Below are 18282 nucleotides of genomic sequence, written 5' to 3' on the forward strand. Positions count from 1 at the left end.
TCAATTCCTCCTTGCGGTTAGTTTTTATTTTTTGAATTAATCATAGATATGTCATCTTTTGAGGAAAGTCAGTTTGGCATTCCTGTTTCTGAGGGAGAAGAAACTAATCCCCAACCCCCTGTTCCTAGTTCCTCTAGAACTGGTGAACCGAGTGAAGGTCAAACCTCTTCTCGTAAGAGGACTAGTACTATATGGAATGAATTTGATAGAGTTATGGTTGAGGGAGTCTGGAAAGCTAAATGTAAAAAATGTGCCAAACTTTATAGTTGTAGTAGTAGTGGGGGAACAGGGCATTTAAAAAGACATCAAGAGAGTCATAGGATGCATGATTCTCATGCTCAAACTCAAAGTACCCTTAATATACAAGGGGGATTACTTGTAGGTAATTTTGCATATAATCATGAAAATCAAAGAAAAGCACTTGTAAAATGGATAGTTAAGGATGAATTATCTTTTAGTTTATGTGAATCTTTTAATTTTGAAGAATATGTTCAATTAAACCTACAACCTGCTTACAAAAGAACTAGTAGGCGTACATTTAGAAGAGTAGCTATGACCAATTTTTTAGCAATGAAACAAAATTTAATTGAAACACTTTCTACTTTAAATGTAAAAATTTCATTAACTTCTGATATTTGGTCAGCATCTGTAGGTAGTAATTGTTTTATTGCCATTACTGCTCATTATATTGATAATGATTGGCAATTAAATAAACGTATTCTTGCTTTTCGTGCTTTTGATTTTCCACATTCTGGGCAACAAATTTTAAATATAATTTATCAAACTGCATGTTCATATAATATTAATGATAAAATTATGTCTATTACTTTTGATAATGCATCTAATAATAATTCTGCTGTTGTATTATTAAAAGACTCATTGCATCCCATATTAGATGGAAATTTACTGCATATTAGATGTGCATGTCATATCTTAAATCTTTCTGTTCAAGCTGGCATGGGCATGATTCAAGATGTGATTTCAAAAATTAGAAATGCAGTTTCTTTTATTCATGCTTCTAGATCAAGACTTCAAGAATTTAAGGAATTATGCATAAATCATGGTAAACGTTTTAAAAAATTTAAACTTGATGTAATTACTCGTTGGAACTCCACATATAGCATGATACATGATGCATACCCATATAAAAATTTATTAAGTGCATATATTAAAGATCGTGGATTAGGATTTACATTGACTGAAACTGATTGGAATAAAGGAAAAATTTTGGAAGATTTTTTGCTTAGTTTTTATAATGCTACCAATGTTCTTTCTGGTATTTATTACCCTACTTCATGTTCATTTTTACAACAAGCATATATAATTAGTCAAAAATTTGCAGAACATAGATATGATGATGTTTTAATGCCTATTATTGACCTAATGGAATCTAAATAGAATGAGTATTGGGACAGGATATGTCCTATGCATAACTTAGCTGCTGTATTTGATCCTAGAGTTAAATTAAATGGCGTGCTAATTTTACTTGATGCATACTCTGAAAATATGAATCAAGATGCTGAATCTGCTAAAGATGAGGTAAAAAAACTTCTTTATGATATTTATGCTATATATGATGAAAAAATTCGTGGATCTAAAACACAAATGCAAACCTCTATTTCTCCTTCTAGTAGTTCTCGTTCGTCATCTATTTTTTCATTCATTGCACAGAGAAGACACACACATGCTTCAAGTTCCTCTTCATCTTCTTCATCTTTAAGTAGTGAACTAGAATTTTATTTACGAAATGATCTTCATTCTGCATATGATGAAAATCAAATAGAGAATCTAGATGTATTATCTTGGTGGAAGAATGTTAGAAATCAATATCCTGTTATGTCTGCAATTGCACGCGATATTTTAGCTGTGCCGATGTCCACGGTAGCATCGGAATCCGCTTTTAGTGCAGGTCGGCGTGTTCTTGACGAAAAGAGAAGTAGGATGACGGGCGAAACGGTGGAGATGCTTCTCTGCTTCAAGGATTGGCTGGATGCTGAGGCAAGACTTCAAAATAAAGGTGGACATAATACAACATCCTCTGATGATGATGATACAAACACTACTGAAGACTGAAGACTGAAGACTGAAGAGTGAATACTGATTCACTGAATCACTGATGATTAGTAAGATTTCTTAATTTTTTATAATTGTACATTTTTATTGTATTCTGGAGGTCAGACCAAGGTCCAAACCTCGGCCCTTTCTTAGTTTCTTATTGTATTCTAGAGGTCAGACCAAGGTCCAAACCTCCCTTCATGTACCATTTTGATTTAAATTAATAAACTGGTAGGGGTCTATGCCAAACCCCCCACCATTAAGGTGGCTTTATATTCATAAATCATAAATTTTTAGTGTTCAATATTTATTAATTTATTAAAAAAATTTATGAAGCATTAATTTTTATCGGGCCGAGCCGGGCCCAGGCCCGGACCGTGCCAGGCCCGCGTGCCAGCCCGGCCCAGGCCCTTATGGGCCGTGCCGTGCTGGCCCGCGGGCCGTGCCGTGCTTGGCCCGCGGGCCTAGACCGAGCCGTGCCGGCCCAGGCCCGAAGCGGGCCGTGCCAGGCACGGCCCGCTGGCCAGGACCCTCTAGCCACGGCCCGCGGGCCTAGACCGAGCCGTGCCGGCCCAGGCCCGAAGCGGGCCGTGCCAGGCACGGCCCGCTGGCCAGGACCCTCTAGCCCAGCACGGCCCTCTCAAAGAGGCCGTGCCAGGCACGGCCCGCTTCGTGCCGTGCCGTGCCGGGCCGTGGGCGGCCCGGCCCAGTGCCCATCTCTACGCGTCACTCAAAAAATCCCATGCCTGGTTGGATGGTCTTAAAAATGGGTTTCATTTCCTGGCGTTACTTCTCGCTACCTCCATCTTTTAGATCCCACCACGGAAGGCCTGAGGCCAAGAAAGGAGGAGGCGCTCTCTCTATCTCTCTCTCTCTCTCTCACAGAAGCATGGCGACCGCTCTCCTTCGAGTCGCCCTCTCCCTAAACCCTAACCCTAATGCTGACCCCAAGATCCACCTCGGTTCCGCCAGAGCCCTTCGAAACCCCGTCCCCTTTCTTCACCTGCCGCCCCTCCGCCGCCTCCACCGTTTCTCCAGGCCCGAATCCCTGCGCCTTATCCGCGCGAACGCCATCGATATCGGCGTTCCGGCGGGGGAGCCCCAGCAGGAGGCGGCGAAGAGCTCGTCGGTGCTCCTCGATGTCGGCGGGATGATGTGCGGCGCCTGCGCCGCCAGGGTCCGGTCGATCCTCTCCGCCGACGAACGGGTCGAGTCGGCGGTGGTTAACATGCTGACGGAAACCGCGGCGGTCCGCCTCGGACCAGGTGGATTGGAGGACGTGGATGCCGGCCGGGTCGCGGAGGAGCTCGCCGGGCGGCTGACGGAGTGCGGGTTCCCGGCGAAAATGCGGAGGTCGGGGCTGGGGGTGGGGGAGAACGTAAGGAAGTGGAGGGAGATGGCGGAGAGGAAGGAGGAGTTGCTTGTGAGGAGCCGCAATCGCGTCGCCTTTGCCTGGACGCTGGTGGCTCTTTGCTGTGGATCCCACGCCTCTCATATCTTGCATTCTCTCGGAATTCATGTCGCTCATGGTAAGATTTCCTTGCCTTTATCGCAAGATATGGAATCTTGATGTTTGTCAGCAATTAAAAATTACTCCTTATACAATTTATGGAGAATTTAATCAAATAGGGATCAGAAATGTTTGATCTATTGTTTATAGTCCATCTTTGAAAAAAATTTGATTGAATAGGCTCTGGATTAATAAATCTTGATAAATAATTCTTTCTTTATTTTATTGTTGGCTGATGCAGGGTCCTTGTGGGAGATACTTCACAATTCATATGTCAAATGTGGTACCGCCGTGGTCTCTTTGCTGGGACCTGGTAGAGGTAATTTTAGCCATTTTTATAATTTTATTAGAGAACATTATATATATTACACACACACACGTGCATATATATATATATATATATATATATATATATATATATATATATATATATAGAGAGAGAGAGAGAGAGAGAGAGAGAGAGAGAGAGAGAGAGAGAGCTGTCGGTGCATTCAAATGCTCTCTAATGGAAATTAATGAAGGGTCTTTCAAAATGAAAATCGGTATCATTGTTCATCTATGATATATGGTTAGAAATCAAAAATCATGAATTTTCAAGGACAAAATTAATAATTTTAATTGTATGATGTATTTTTTATTAAGATTTTACCCATGTAATTATATTAGAGATTGATAATGGTATATGCTTTTTGGTCTTTGTACCCTTCTTATGTCCTCTCACTGTGAAAAATGTTTAGAGAGAGATGATATTAGGGGAACAGTTTCATTCAATGAGAGGAGTCCATTTATGGATTCCCAGGTAATGCTATATCAAAATTTTTATGCTGTGACAGTGTTCCCTGCTTCCGGGTATTAATATAAAATGAGGTAGACTGTGTGATAAGCTTTATAAGCAACATCTAACTTCCACAGGATTGAAATTTTTCGGAGGAAGGCTGATGTATTTTTCTCACTAATCCATATTATCTTGCCATATATTGAATCTAGATTGATGGCATACAGGCTACTTAATAGACAAATTGGAAGTTTCAGCTTGCTGTATCATTTCATTTGTAAACTTGGGCTACTGTATTAAATTTCTGTAGCTAGTTGCATTAAAAAAACTATAGCTGATAATCAATTCCTTAATTAACCTTAGTTTAATCCCGGACAATATCCTGAGTCAGACCCTGATTTATACCTGTGTGGCCAGCTGCAAATTTTTCTCCCCTATGTTCTATATTCTCTGTATGATAGTTCTTAATGCTGATACGTTGACTACTTAATGCACCATCACTAAAGTAACCTTCTTGAATCCTGTTTATTAAAATAAATGAACTTATGTGCCATATAGTTAGAATAGAAGACAGACTGATTGCAATGGCTGCAAAATATTTCCGCAACATTACAAGTACGTGGATAAGTATGTAGAATACTAAAAAGTGATAACTTTGTAAGCAAAGTGCCAGTTGTAAGAGCATAAAGTGAGGGTTGCAGTTAAGGCATGTTCAGAAAATGCGCTTGATCTTCAGTCCTTCTGGAAGCTAGGTGAGAACAATGGTAGGTTGTTGTGTGGGTGGTTATGTAGATGCTTGAACAGAAGTTACCATGATCACCTAGGTAGATTTGTCAGGCAAAATAGAAAATTATGATGGAAACCAAGGTTCGCCATCTCGGTACCGAACTCCGTACCAGTGCCACATTAGCACAATGTCAGTATGGTACGGTACGGAGTTTTTTCGTGTACCGAGTGTCGGTACGCCACTCATACCGAGTACCGGTACCGAATCAGTACGGTACGGTACACTCCATACCGCCCGATTTATGCTGGTACAACATACCATAATTGTGACCCATTTAAAATGGGCTTGGCCTCTTTTCATAAGTTGTTGTGGGAGTTGGGTGATAACAAAATATTGGAAAAGTTTTTGTTTATTGTCACATAAATAAACTAATTAAATAGTTTGAATATGCTGAAATAAGAAAGTGTAAATAATAATAACTTAGAAACGTAAAGCTTGTTCAATGCATGTCATGGTAAGCTCTTTCTTTGGAGTAGATTTCACCCTGTTCTAGTTCCAAGATACATCAAGTCACTTCATGATTGTCTTAAAGTGCACGCTAATAAGAGTTAAAGCAATTCAAGGGGGAGTCTAAACTAGTCTAGGTCCAAATGCAAAGGGAATAGGATAAAATAGAATTATTAAAATGGGGGATGTACATAATAGGGATTTCTCACATCTCCTAGTATCTTTTCAAACAGATTTATGCTGATGCTACCTTATGGATCTCTATTTATAAGCTTCCAAGAGACATGACATGCTTAAAGCATCTCTTTAGTGGGAGGACAGGCATTGTCATAAAGAGTAGCCTTTAGAAGATCCGGGACATCTCTTAGGATTGCCCTGTGAATAGCCACCATTGACATAGAGATGTCTCATTGAGACATCCCCAGAAAAAGTTAAAAAAATATAAATAACTTTTTAAGAAATATGATCCCCCATCAAATTTCATTAAACTAATGAAAAACGAGACATACACCCTGTAATTGGGAAAAGAGAAAGAAAAAAGGAAATAGAATACAAAATACAAGCAGGAAGAAACAAACATCAAGAGAGCTAGGGGATAGGAAATGGGGGCAGAGAGAGAATGGTGGTCAAGTGATTTAAAGCTCTTTGGTAGGTTCTCAAGGCCTTCAACATCTCGTTCCTCCTCGAGAACTAAAGGCCAACTCGAGACCAGCTACCAACCTTGATGCTCACAAGCACAGCATATTCTTATTTCCTCTAAAAATTCCATTGTTTCTTTCAAGCCAAGTACTCAATAACTTCAAATTTTGAGTTACTAAAATAAAAATCATGAATTATAAAATTCCAACAATCCTGCACTTGATTTAAAATTTTCACAATTATGTAAATACTTAAACAATGCATATGGGCTATGAATGCCATGCAATGGATAAAGGTACGTGCAAGTTTGAACCTTTACTAAGTGATGTCATGCTTCATATGCTAAGTTTGTAGTGAATATATAGTCTTGAAACAGGCTCTTTGATATGCATTTCAAATGATTTACCCATAATGTAGAATTCGTTGGGTTCATTCAGGTTAGCACGCTATAGTCTTGCACTAGGATCTTGGATTCATGAGTACTTTAGAGACAGGCCATTCTCATAGGTTGCGGCTCTGCAACCATTCTCATATAGGCAAGTTTTCAAGGTTGTTATGCAACAGATGAATACCCTGCTTAATTTGGCTATGAACTCATTCAGGATCACTGTCCTTCCTCTTACTATTGCATCTATAGAACACTTTTTATCAAAGCAGGACTAAGGAGTAATACACTCCAAATCACTCAGTGCTGCTTCAATCACCCATAAAACAACTTGTTGTTACTCTTTGGACCATTGTTATGGAATCTACATTCAGTAAGGTTGGGTGATCATTTAATGGACTTTACTCCCTACTTTTTTATATTTGGCTTGTTTACAAATCCAAATATTAATCTTGTCATCTTGCAAGATTCTAAGTTAATAACTTAGTAATACTGACTTGGTATACAACATGATATATGATCATAATAGATATCTTTATCGTAATAATAAATAACAGTTTGATACTTAGAAAATTACGAAATCGAAGCATTCAACAATGACTAGCTTATGCACTTATAAATAAATAATTTTCTTATAATCATAAATGTGCGTATTCATGATGACATTACATTGAATTATGCATGTTCTCTTCCTAGTTCAAGATAATAAGACATGAAGATATTCAGAATGATACAATCAAGTTGCTATGACCTGCATGATCTTTTCTCAATAACATAATTGTCTTTTTAGACTTTTTTTCATAATTGTGATGATCAGTCGTAAATCAGGACTTAATCATCATATTGTATAAACTAAAATATAAATAATTTTTGAATATAAAGTTAATAAAATCATTACCTTAGTATAGGAAGTTAAGACTTGAATATTTATACTATGAACTGAGGTTCAAATCTTACTAATAATTAAAAAAAAATGAATAATTTTAGAATTTGATTTCCACTTCTAAAATAATAGGTGGAAGGCATAAAATGGGAAAATGATTCTAATCTGAAAATAAAATTAGGGACTAGGTGATCTAAAAAGAATCACCAGTCATCCTCAAGTTCCATCCCAAAAGGTGTAGGTAGGAAAAGTTTGCTCAGCCAACATTTCTCGTATATGGGTTTAAATTCTCTCAAAAACTCCAAACAGATCTGCTGGTATCTTAAGACATCAAGACAATCATATATTTTTGTTTCGAAAAGAAATATATATCCTTATGAAGACAGAAAGTGAAAGCTCACTAATAATTGATACTTTTACGCTTTCTTTGCAAAGAGATCAATTGGTAGAATGACCCTGCATATTCAAAATATTCTGCACAAAGAGATTTATCAGAATATTTGTAACTTCTTATCAAGTCTGCAAAAAAGACTTTTAAAATGTGTCCTGAATGGTGACCCTCACAAAAATAACATACAAGAGAGGTCAACCATTAATAATAGTTCACAAATCAATATAATACAATAAATTAAATGTGGTCATTCTCAGTAGAAGCAAAATAGTTATCATATAAAATACATGGTCTCCATGTAAACTATAGACCATACAAAAATTATATGACTCAATGTGAATATGTAAACATGGTTATATAAATCTACTTTAAAATTGTTATAAAAATTCTTCTTTCCTATCATAAACAAATAAAATAATTATATAATGAAAAACAAGGTTTTAGATCTCATAGGACAGGGCCGTCCCAATTTTTCTGTGGAACGCTAAGCTTCGGCAGCCCCACCCTGTCCCAACACATAGAAAAGGGGATGTCTTAGGATGCACCGCTCGAGATAATAGGATGATGGAGGGATGGTCCTGTCTCGAATGTGAGATAGTACCTCGTCCCAGCATCCTATGAGATGTCCCACAGGGATTTGGAACCATGGTATAAAATATACTGAAAGAAAGTACAAATGAAAATAAGTTAGAAAATCTAACTTTGTTGATTGTCTAAGACATTTCAAATTCACTATGCAGATTTACTTTTCGATGGTCTTAGAGCATTTGCAAAGGGGTCGCCAAATATGAATTCTCTTGTGGGATTTGGCTCTATTGCTGCTTTCCTTCTTAGTGCAGTAAGTGCACTTTTCATAGCTGAGTTGATTTTACGAGTTTGTTGCAGGATGGGTGTTTTCTTATTAGTAAAACCCCCTTTCTCCATTTTTAAGCATGCTCAATCTACTGGTTCCTCTATATTTTTACTTATGCAGGTGTCGCTATTGAATCCTGGACTTGAATGGGAAGCTTCCTTTTTTGATGAACCGGTGAGTTGTTTTATTTTGATTTATTATAACCATTATCTGATAATGGGTTTAACTTTCATATGAATGATCTGGTGCAGATTAACTGCATCGGAAGTTCCATTCTTGAGGTTTATCTGATTATGTTTAAAGGGATTTTTTTGTGGAGAAAAAATATGTAGTCCTTTAGTGGGACAATTACACTCATTACATGTACTTAAAGACATCCAAAACAATACCCTTAATGTGCACATCTGTCCCATAGCATCACTTCCCCTTCTCCTGCCTGTGCTGATGGTACTGTGAAAATTGAAAATTGAAATCCACATGCTACCCACTGATGGTAGACAGGGAAGTGAGGGACCTATCAGACTGATGCTGAATGAGAAATCAAAAAATTTAATGGTTAAGTGAGCTATGTGCTTATATGAAGGAAAAGGCAACAAATCCAGTGTATCATTTAAAGGTAGGCGTGCTATCGTGTAGGATCTGGTCATGATGCTTCCTTTCCAATTTTTGATGTTTCTTGCTTCCTACTGATATTACCTAAACTAGATCGTAACCTTGGCACCAGATAGCATGAGGATGCACTTAAGTTTGCACCCACACAAGAAAGTGGAAAGTGACTAGAGCAATGCAATATTTTGACTCCAATAGTGTCTATATATGACGAATGGTGGATAATATAAACTGTTGAAAGATACGATTCTTGTTTAAGGTTTTTCTGCATATGAATAAACTGATTATAGAGTGAAAATATTGAAAGCTGGATTGGACTGACTGTCATTGAGATGATACAAGTGATAAGATGTCCATGATTTTTTAACTGAAAAGAGGCATGATCCCATATACTATTATTTATATGGTAACCAAGGGTCTGTGGTGATCACAATATAACTGTTGCTCCATGGGATGTTGGCTGTGATTTATTTTGTGGGATTGGGTTCAGCATTTCACTGCTTTCGTATATTTCATTTTTATATCAATTACAGACAATTCTTATGTATGGATAATAAATTTTATAGTTCAGACTTATTTCTTACAAAAGCAGAAGCTTGCTTCTTTTTTTTCTCAAAGATATTGTCTCATCCAAGGAAGTTGTTTTGTAGCATGCAGATCATGCTTCTTGGTTTTGTACTTCTGGGACGTTCTCTTGAAGAACGAGCTAGACTCAAGGCATCTAGTGATATGAATGACCTTTTAGTAAGTTTTGTGTTTCATAATATATTCCTTTGAGCAATTTGTTTCATAATATATTTATTCCGTCGTTTACCACATGGCTGGATCTGATACCCTTTTAAGTTTACTTGGGATCATTGTGTAATTTGAGAATAAGTGAAAGTCAGTTAACACGTATCCTGTCACACCAGTTGCACCTATCATCATCATCTTCTGTTAAAGGACTATAAAAAACTTAAATATAAATAATGCTGATGAATGAAACCTGAGAGACAGTATAAGCATTCAATTAAAAATATAGAGCCTGGAGATGTGAAAGTCATCATTAAATTTCCTGCAGCCAAAAGTTCATAACTAAAGTTTCATTAATTGTAAGGATTGATGAACAAGAACTCACAAGCCGATCATATAATTGGGACAAAGATTTATAGTTATGTCCATGGGGAAAGGATAAAGAAAAAAAATCTTTCTGAATCAGCTCATCAAATTCAACATCTAACTTTAATTTCCAAAAAGCCTCTTTTCTTTTATATGCAGACTAATAGTAATTTTGGTAATGATGGTTCAGTGTTATCTAAATAGTGACACTTGCAAAACTTCCTATTAATGCATTTCCTTGGAGTCACCGGTATCCTCTCAGTCACAATTTGTAATTACATCTTCCAATGATGATATTTTATCTGCTAGCATTTTAAGTACTGATGCAATATCTGAATTTCCAACATCAAAATCTGTTTCAAAATTTTGTAAGTGCAAGCTATAAGCAGTAATGGTAATAATAGTTCAACAATATCTGAACACACTTACTTGTGACTTCCTCTAATATAATGCTTTTTCCTGCAGTCATTGGTATCCTCTCAATCACGACTAGTAATTACATCCTCCGAAGAGGATCCTTCATCAGATAATGCATTAAGTACAGATGCAATAAGCATTGAAGTCCCTGTTGATGATGTTCGTGTTGGAGATTCAATATTGGTTTTGCCTGGGGAAACTATTCCAGTGGATGTATGTTGCTAAAGCATTTAACTTCTCCATGTTTTTGGCGCATATGGTATATCATATATGAATTCACTTTTGCCGCATTATTTTGTTTCTGATAAATTTTCATTCCTCAACTTCTGCCTTTTTGCATCTTCTTTTGCTTATTGTCTCACCATTGTCACAGATTATATTACTTTCACATTCACCCTCTCCTCTTGAATTTTGTCATGATTGTTGCCGCCACTTTATATGCCTTTTGGTATAGTATCATCATAACTAAAGTATGGGCATGTCTGTTGTTACCATATGGTATATTGTTGAACATTTGCAGAATTGATGATGTGATATGTCATGCAATCATGCGGTACTTGTTCTGTTTCTAGGTTGTTCAATAATTGGAAGGTTTTACTTATTTATTCTTAGAAGAATGACTAATGGCAGGAGTTTCATGTTCTGCAGCAGAGAAAGATGATACTAACATCCTGCTATAAAATGCTTACTGGAGTTTGCTGTACTTAAGACTTCCATTTGCAAACCAAGTGCAATATACTGTGTGAAACAGTGAAAGTGTTGCTAGTTGTCAATAGTCCAAGGAAATGGATCCTTCAAAAATATTTCCAAGCCCTTTGTCTAATATATCTATTTAAAACTTTAATTTTTGTGGTCTCATCTCCTAGAATGAGTAGAACAAGTACATAAATAACAGATGCCCTTGGCAATCCAGATTTTATGGAAACCTCTCTGGTCTCATTTAGATGCCAGTCAATTTGCTGTAACCGATCAATTTAGTTGTATTATGTTAATGACAAAAATGGGTATTGTGACCATCTGGATTGTTTGCCATGCAGGGAAAGGTTCTTGGAGGGAGAAGTGTTGTTGATGAATCAATGCTCACAGGGGAATCTCTTCCTGTTTTCAAGGAAAGAGGTCTGCATGTTTCTGCAGGAACAGTAAACTGGGTATGCTCATTCTTAACATGGTGCACTGCCATCTGGGAGTTATTGTATGGATTAACTATGAAGTGTATAATGATATGGCAGCAAACTTGCAGTTCTATTCTCTCACAAAATAAAATAATACAATAAAATATTTGGATTCCATTTTAATATCAAACTTTATCATTCAAATGACATGATTGCCAGTTCTAGGAACACTTTGAGATACCATTACTACTTACAAGCATATATTTTGCAGATATATAAGGAATAAGATTATTCTTACCAAGATTAGTTAGAGATTTCAGCACAATTCCTTTAAACAGCTATTTCTTGTTCACCATTTTAGGCCCTCCATGGCACAACAATATCTCATTGAATATTGTATATGACAATTGTGCCACTTGAAAAATTGACTCCCTAAAAATATTTAAGAAGGTTGAGCTTGTCGTGACTAAGGAGACATAAGGATTTACTCTCTCTCTCTCTCTCTCTGTCTGGTGGGAAAAGGGCGCTGAGATAACTGTGTGTTGAGGATAAGGTTGCAAAAGGATTTAAAGGAAGCTGAAGAGTTGGAGCTACAGACGATATAGATTTAGACTACATACAGATAATTTGATCGTGTACACTGAAAAATAGAGGTACAAATAAGAAGAGGGATGCAATCAAGGCTAGGAAGGTCATGGGGGAACTATATAAAATTACATGGATGTACATCTTGCAGAAAGAATAATACAGGCCTGATTAAATGTTAATGATTAGTGTTCATTAGAAATGAATGGCAGAAAAGGATTTAAGGTTTGATCCTAGGTAGTTGGAGTTGGTGCCTTGGTAGTTAGGTTAGAAATTAAAGGACATAAAACGCTAGTAGTGGTCTTGGCCTTTAACAAGCAAGACACTCCCTCCTTGTCGCCACATCTAAACATTTCAATATCTAATACTGTAATTTTCCTTCTTTGAAAACCTGATTGATGGTTTAAGTAAATTATTCAATTTACTCTTGTCACTTACATAACTAGGAAACAAATGGTTGATCTTAATTTCTTAATTAATCATGATGTGCATTAGAAATTTATTTGAAAATGTAGTAGGTCCACTGTGACCTGCTTCATTTTTTTGGTCTGCCATGACTGCCTGGCTAGATTGATTTTAGAATTCATGCATCTAAAATTGTTCCAAATGTTCTGTTTTCCAGGATGGCCCTCTAAGGATTGAAGCTACGACAACTGGTGCTATGTCAACAATTTCAAAAATAATTCAAATGGTTGGTATATAATTCTTTTCCTAGAACATTAATGGATTCCTTTTTGATATATAAAAGGAACTGGTTGTGTTGCCTTTTCCCAGGTTGAAGATGCACAAGCTCAAGAAGCACCTATCCAGAGGCTTGCAGATTCAATTGCTGGGCCTTTTGTGTACAGTGTGATGACACTGTCAACTGCAACATTTGCTTTCTGGTGTGTTTTGCTTTCCAGACAATTTTTAACCTATAAAATCTTACAAGAAACTTTTCATGCCTTTTGTATGTTTTCAATTAGCAATTTGGTAGGTGTAGAAGCTTTCGGGCATAATTTATTGTACAGATTATTTTTTAAGTGTCTGAGCACTAGTCTGATAATAATTTTCGCAACTCCAGATGCAGTTCTATACTTATTGCATCATTTATAGTTGTTCTTGCATTTGAACGAAGTTGAACATACTACACAATTATGAATGTGCATATTTGACAATAAGAGAATTCTACTCAATTATGTTCATCAATATTGCTATCTGCATGGTGCAAACTCGATGCAAACAATCGATGGTTAAGTCTCTCGCATGGAGGCATATATATATATATATATATATATATATATATATATATATATATATATATATGTATGTATGTATGTATGTATATATATATATATATGTATGTATGTATGTATGTATATGTATATATATATGTATGTATGTATATGTATATATATATGTATGTATGTATATGTATATGTATGCGCATGTGCACATATAAAATAATTCATAGTACAACGCATATTTATGTAATTTTGGTATATGTGGAATATACTTGTAGCCCATCCCTTAATATAATAGCGTTAAATTGAAGATCCTGTACACATTATTTGTTAGGCTTATTTATTTGGTTATATTTATGACATGAATTTCTAGCCTGCTTAGCATGAAAGTAGATCGTCTTTTTAAGCAGGTAGTGAACAATTTTACTTCAGTTTGGATCAAGGGAGAAAAAACTCTTTCATCTTTTAGTGGTTCTGCATTTGGTGAGAGTAATAGTTGCATATTGTTCTAAACTACTGTTTTCTGTTTCCTACACACTTGTACAGGTATTATATTGGGTCACACATCTTTCCGGAAGTCTTGCTTAATGACATAGCAGGTCCTCATGGGAATTCACTGCTTTTAAGCTTGAAACTTTCCACGGATGTACTAGTAAGTTTGACAATAAACTATTTTAGATGACAAAAATTTCCTGGTCATGTTGAGCTGCTAACATTACATTTGATAGGAGTGCAAATTGTTCATTAGTTATAAAAATTATGTCTATATCATTTGATAAGGTGTTTCTACTTGTTAAACTCACACTTGAGCCCAATGTACTTGATCCAAATTGTTCTGATAAATTATGTATTCTTTTACTTCAATATTCTTTTCAAATGATTCTGCACTTTCATATAATATACAAGCAAACTTACATGCATGTTCATCACCTTTTTGTTTCTTAGCATTTGCTCTATTAATCGCTATCACTTTTTCAGGTTGTTTCCTGCCCTTGTGCGCTGGGTCTAGCTACTCCCACAGCTATCTTAGTAGGCACCTCTCTAGGTACTGTGTCTAATCTGTTTGGTTCACATATGCAAGAATTTTTCTGCCAATTGTAAGAACCTGTTTTTCACCCTACCAAAGATGGTGGACTCATTTAATTCAAATATGTTGTTATCGGTTTTTGAGATATCAATTCCTCATCATTCTCTAGCATATAAAATTGGTTTAGGTGACGCTGCATAGACTGTTAAGTTTGTTAGTCAATTAATGGATCCCCCCCCCCCCCCCCCCCCCCCCCCCAACATCAACTGAGTTCATAAGTATTATATTTGATGTATCATTTCTTATGGCCAATTCCCAGTGTGCTAGATATGATTTGATGTCTTCATGAGACTATGCCTTGAAGCTTACTTTTGTTGCATCAACTCATGACTAGGGGCTAAACAAGGACTTCTTATAAGAGGAGGTGATGTATTGGAGCGTCTGGCTGGGATAGATGTCGTTGCATTAGACAAAGTACTCCACTATTTTTTTTTTTTCACTTCTATATTTCACTAGAAAAGATATATTGTCAAAGAATTGCAAGTTTTGCTCCAATATTACTTTGTATTTCTCTCCTTTCGCAACTTGTTTGTTTTGACTTTCAGACAGGAACCCTTACAGAAGGAAAACCTGTTGTTATGGCTGTTGCTTCTTTGGCTTATAAAGAATCTGAAATCCTCCGTCTAGCTGCTGCAGTGGAAAAAACAACATCACATCCAATTGCAAAGGCTATCATAACCAAAGCAGAGTTATTAAATTTGGAACTCCCTAGCACAAAAGGACAGTTGACAGAGCCTGGTTTTGGTACCTTAGCAGAAATTGATGGTTGTTTGGTTGCTGTTGGTACAATGAATTGGGTCCATGAGCGTTTTCAAAATAAAGCATCACACTCTGAATTGATGGATCTAGAAAATCGGATAGCATGCCTGTCATCTCCAGTGACATCATCAAACCACTCAACCTCAATCGTTTTTGTTGGGCGTGAAGGAGAAGGCATAATAGGTGCTATAGCAATATCTGATATTCTGCGTCATGATGCAAAATCTACAGTGGATAGGTATATCTTCTAAATAATCAACCCACATAGTCATATATCAATTGATGTTTGATCGTGAATTGTTATCAATGTTCAGCTTTTTCAACCATGCTGGATTTTTGTTATCCTTGCTCTTTCAGTTTAGTAATTTTTTGCTGGGTCAGCAGTCACTTAATTTTCCTGATTCTTGATAAATTTGGGAGTTTTACAAGATCGTTGGCTTCAAAATCTAGGCAAGATGCATAATTTTCTGCTTAGAAATGTCAGATCTAATGCTTATGCCTATTCCTTTGGATTGAAAGGCTGCAGGAAAAGGGAATCAAGACAGTCCTTTTATCAGGTGACAGGGAAGAGGCAGTGGCAAGTGTCGGCAAGATGGTTGGAATTGGACATCAAAATATAAAGGCATCCTTAACTCCAAAGAAGAAATCAAGCATCATATCAAGTTTGCAAACTGAGGGTCATCGTGTTGCTATGGTGAACAGCATTTAAGTTTGAGATAGCTTTAATCATATCATTAATGAGGCATAAATACAGCCCATCTAATGCATTTCTAAATGATTTTATATAGAATGCAATATTAGCACAATCAAAAATAGCTAAATCATATTCTCCTTTTGTATTTAAGGTTGGCGATGGGATAAATGATGCACCATCCTTGGCACTCGCTGATGTGGGAGTTGCTTTACAAATTGAAGCAAAAGAGAACGCTGCATCTGATGCTGCATCTGTGATTCTTTTGGGCAACAGGCTTGGACAGGTGTTGTATCTGCTATTATTTCTAAGTTTTGTGACTTGACAACCAATTATGTTGTTGTTACAGGAAGACCAAATTATCATTTTATGCACAGTCTTCCAAACATCTCTGTAGCAACCAAACCAAATTCCTGTGTCATAAATCAGTCATCCCACCATCACCCCTGCCTCCCTGCACCCAAAGAAAGGAAAAGAAAAGAGTTTTTTTTTTCCCCCGTCTTGCCTTCCTGCAACAGCCACAACAGATGCCTGCCATATATCTTAAGAAGAAACAATTGTAGGTGCTACTTTAGTTGAAGGATTGATGATGTATCTCATCTGCTAGTGTTGTGGTTCCTATTTTTACTACGTGAGGTTTGGATGCTTAGTCATCTTCTTTCTCGATTTGATTCCATATGTTTGTGTTCTATCTTGGATAATATCTGGTTTGAATAGGTATCATCTGTTCCTTTGTTGCATAAGCTAATGGCATTGATGAAGAGTGATATTCCTATTTTAGTTAGTGATTAGTGAGATAATTGAAATCTCCTCTCAATTTCATCTTCTTTTCCTCTTGTCTGGATACAAGTAAAAACCTACTTATGTAAGAAATAGTACTTCTATTTTCTTTTGCATTCTAAATCTTCTACTAAGCATTTTTATAAAAATATACTAACATAAATGTAAAAGTATATGCATATTTAATTTATGCAAATATCATTTCCTCTTTATCATGCAATTCCTTGTTGGAAAAAATAACTCCGCTCTATTATACTGTTCTTAATTCAATACCAAACTGTCTTCATGTACAGATGGTAGATGCTCTATCCCTTGCTCAAGCAACAATGGCAAAGGTCCACCAGAATTTAGCATGGGCTATAGCATATAACATAGTTGCCATCCCTATTGCGGCAGGTGTATTGCTTCCACAATTTGATTTTGCCATGACTCCATCACTTTCAGGCAAGTACACAGGGCCCCTTATTAAAATAGTTTGCATCAAATAAGTTATTAAATAAGGGATGAGCCATTTTAAGTTTGGGCGTTAGATCATTGACCGATACCTTACCAGTATGGATGGGCACGGTACAGTTTGCTTTTACACTAACACATGGTATGTTGTTGGAGTCATTTCATCATTTGTACACCTTCATATAAGGTTGTACTGAACTCCCATACCATACTGGTATGGCATTGGGTTGGTGTGGTGTATCTTGCACGAGCCAGTTAACACCTTTTTTGGATCATCTCCTGCAGTTTGTATGAACTGATTACAAAGAATAGATACAGGGGTTGTGAACAATAATGACACTTGACAGTTGTTCCACAGGAGGCTTGATGGCCTTGAGCTCCATCTTTGTTGTCAGCAATTCATTGTTTCTGAGGCTTCACGGGTCATTTACAAAGAGGGAGAACAATGTTTAGCCACAAAATTTGGACAGATGAGATACAACTTCCATGTATATATTTCTTCACTGGTGTTCTTTAAATACAATTTTCTCCAAGCTGCTTTATTGAATAACATGCCTCTGTCAGCATGGTGTTCAGAACGATGTTAGTGGAAATTTTTCAAAGCTTTCTGGTTCTTGGGGTTTGAGTGCCCCCAAACTGCAATCGCTAGCGTATTATGGATTTAGAATATGCGATGTTGTAATTGGAAAGAGGATATTCAAAGAATGCCATTTTGCCAATATGCATCAACATCTTTTTAACCA

At 36.7% G+C, this 18282-nt stretch overlaps 1 protein-coding gene across 1 annotated transcript; it reads left to right on the top strand.

Annotated features, from left to right (window-relative positions):
* Positions 1-2864: 2864 nt before the first annotated feature.
* LOC103712567 (copper-transporting ATPase PAA2, chloroplastic) lies at positions 2865-18282 on the top strand. Its single transcript, XM_008799123.4, has 17 exons — positions 2865-3584; positions 3807-3884; positions 8613-8710; positions 8846-8899; positions 9992-10078; positions 10898-11062; positions 11887-11997; positions 13169-13237; positions 13321-13430; positions 14316-14421; positions 14748-14814; positions 15191-15270; positions 15402-15853; positions 16135-16309; positions 16461-16592; positions 17380-17530; positions 17898-18282. The coding sequence occupies exons 1-17, from the start codon at positions 2945-2947 to the stop codon at positions 17990-17992; spliced, it is 2670 nt and encodes an 889-aa protein (XP_008797345.2). The 5' UTR covers positions 2865-2944; the 3' UTR covers positions 17993-18282.

The sequence above is a fragment of the Phoenix dactylifera genome, chromosome 6 (genome assembly GCF_009389715.1).
Source record: "Phoenix dactylifera cultivar Barhee BC4 chromosome 6, palm_55x_up_171113_PBpolish2nd_filt_p, whole genome shotgun sequence".
NCBI lineage: Eukaryota > Viridiplantae > Streptophyta > Magnoliopsida > Arecales > Arecaceae > Phoenix > Phoenix dactylifera.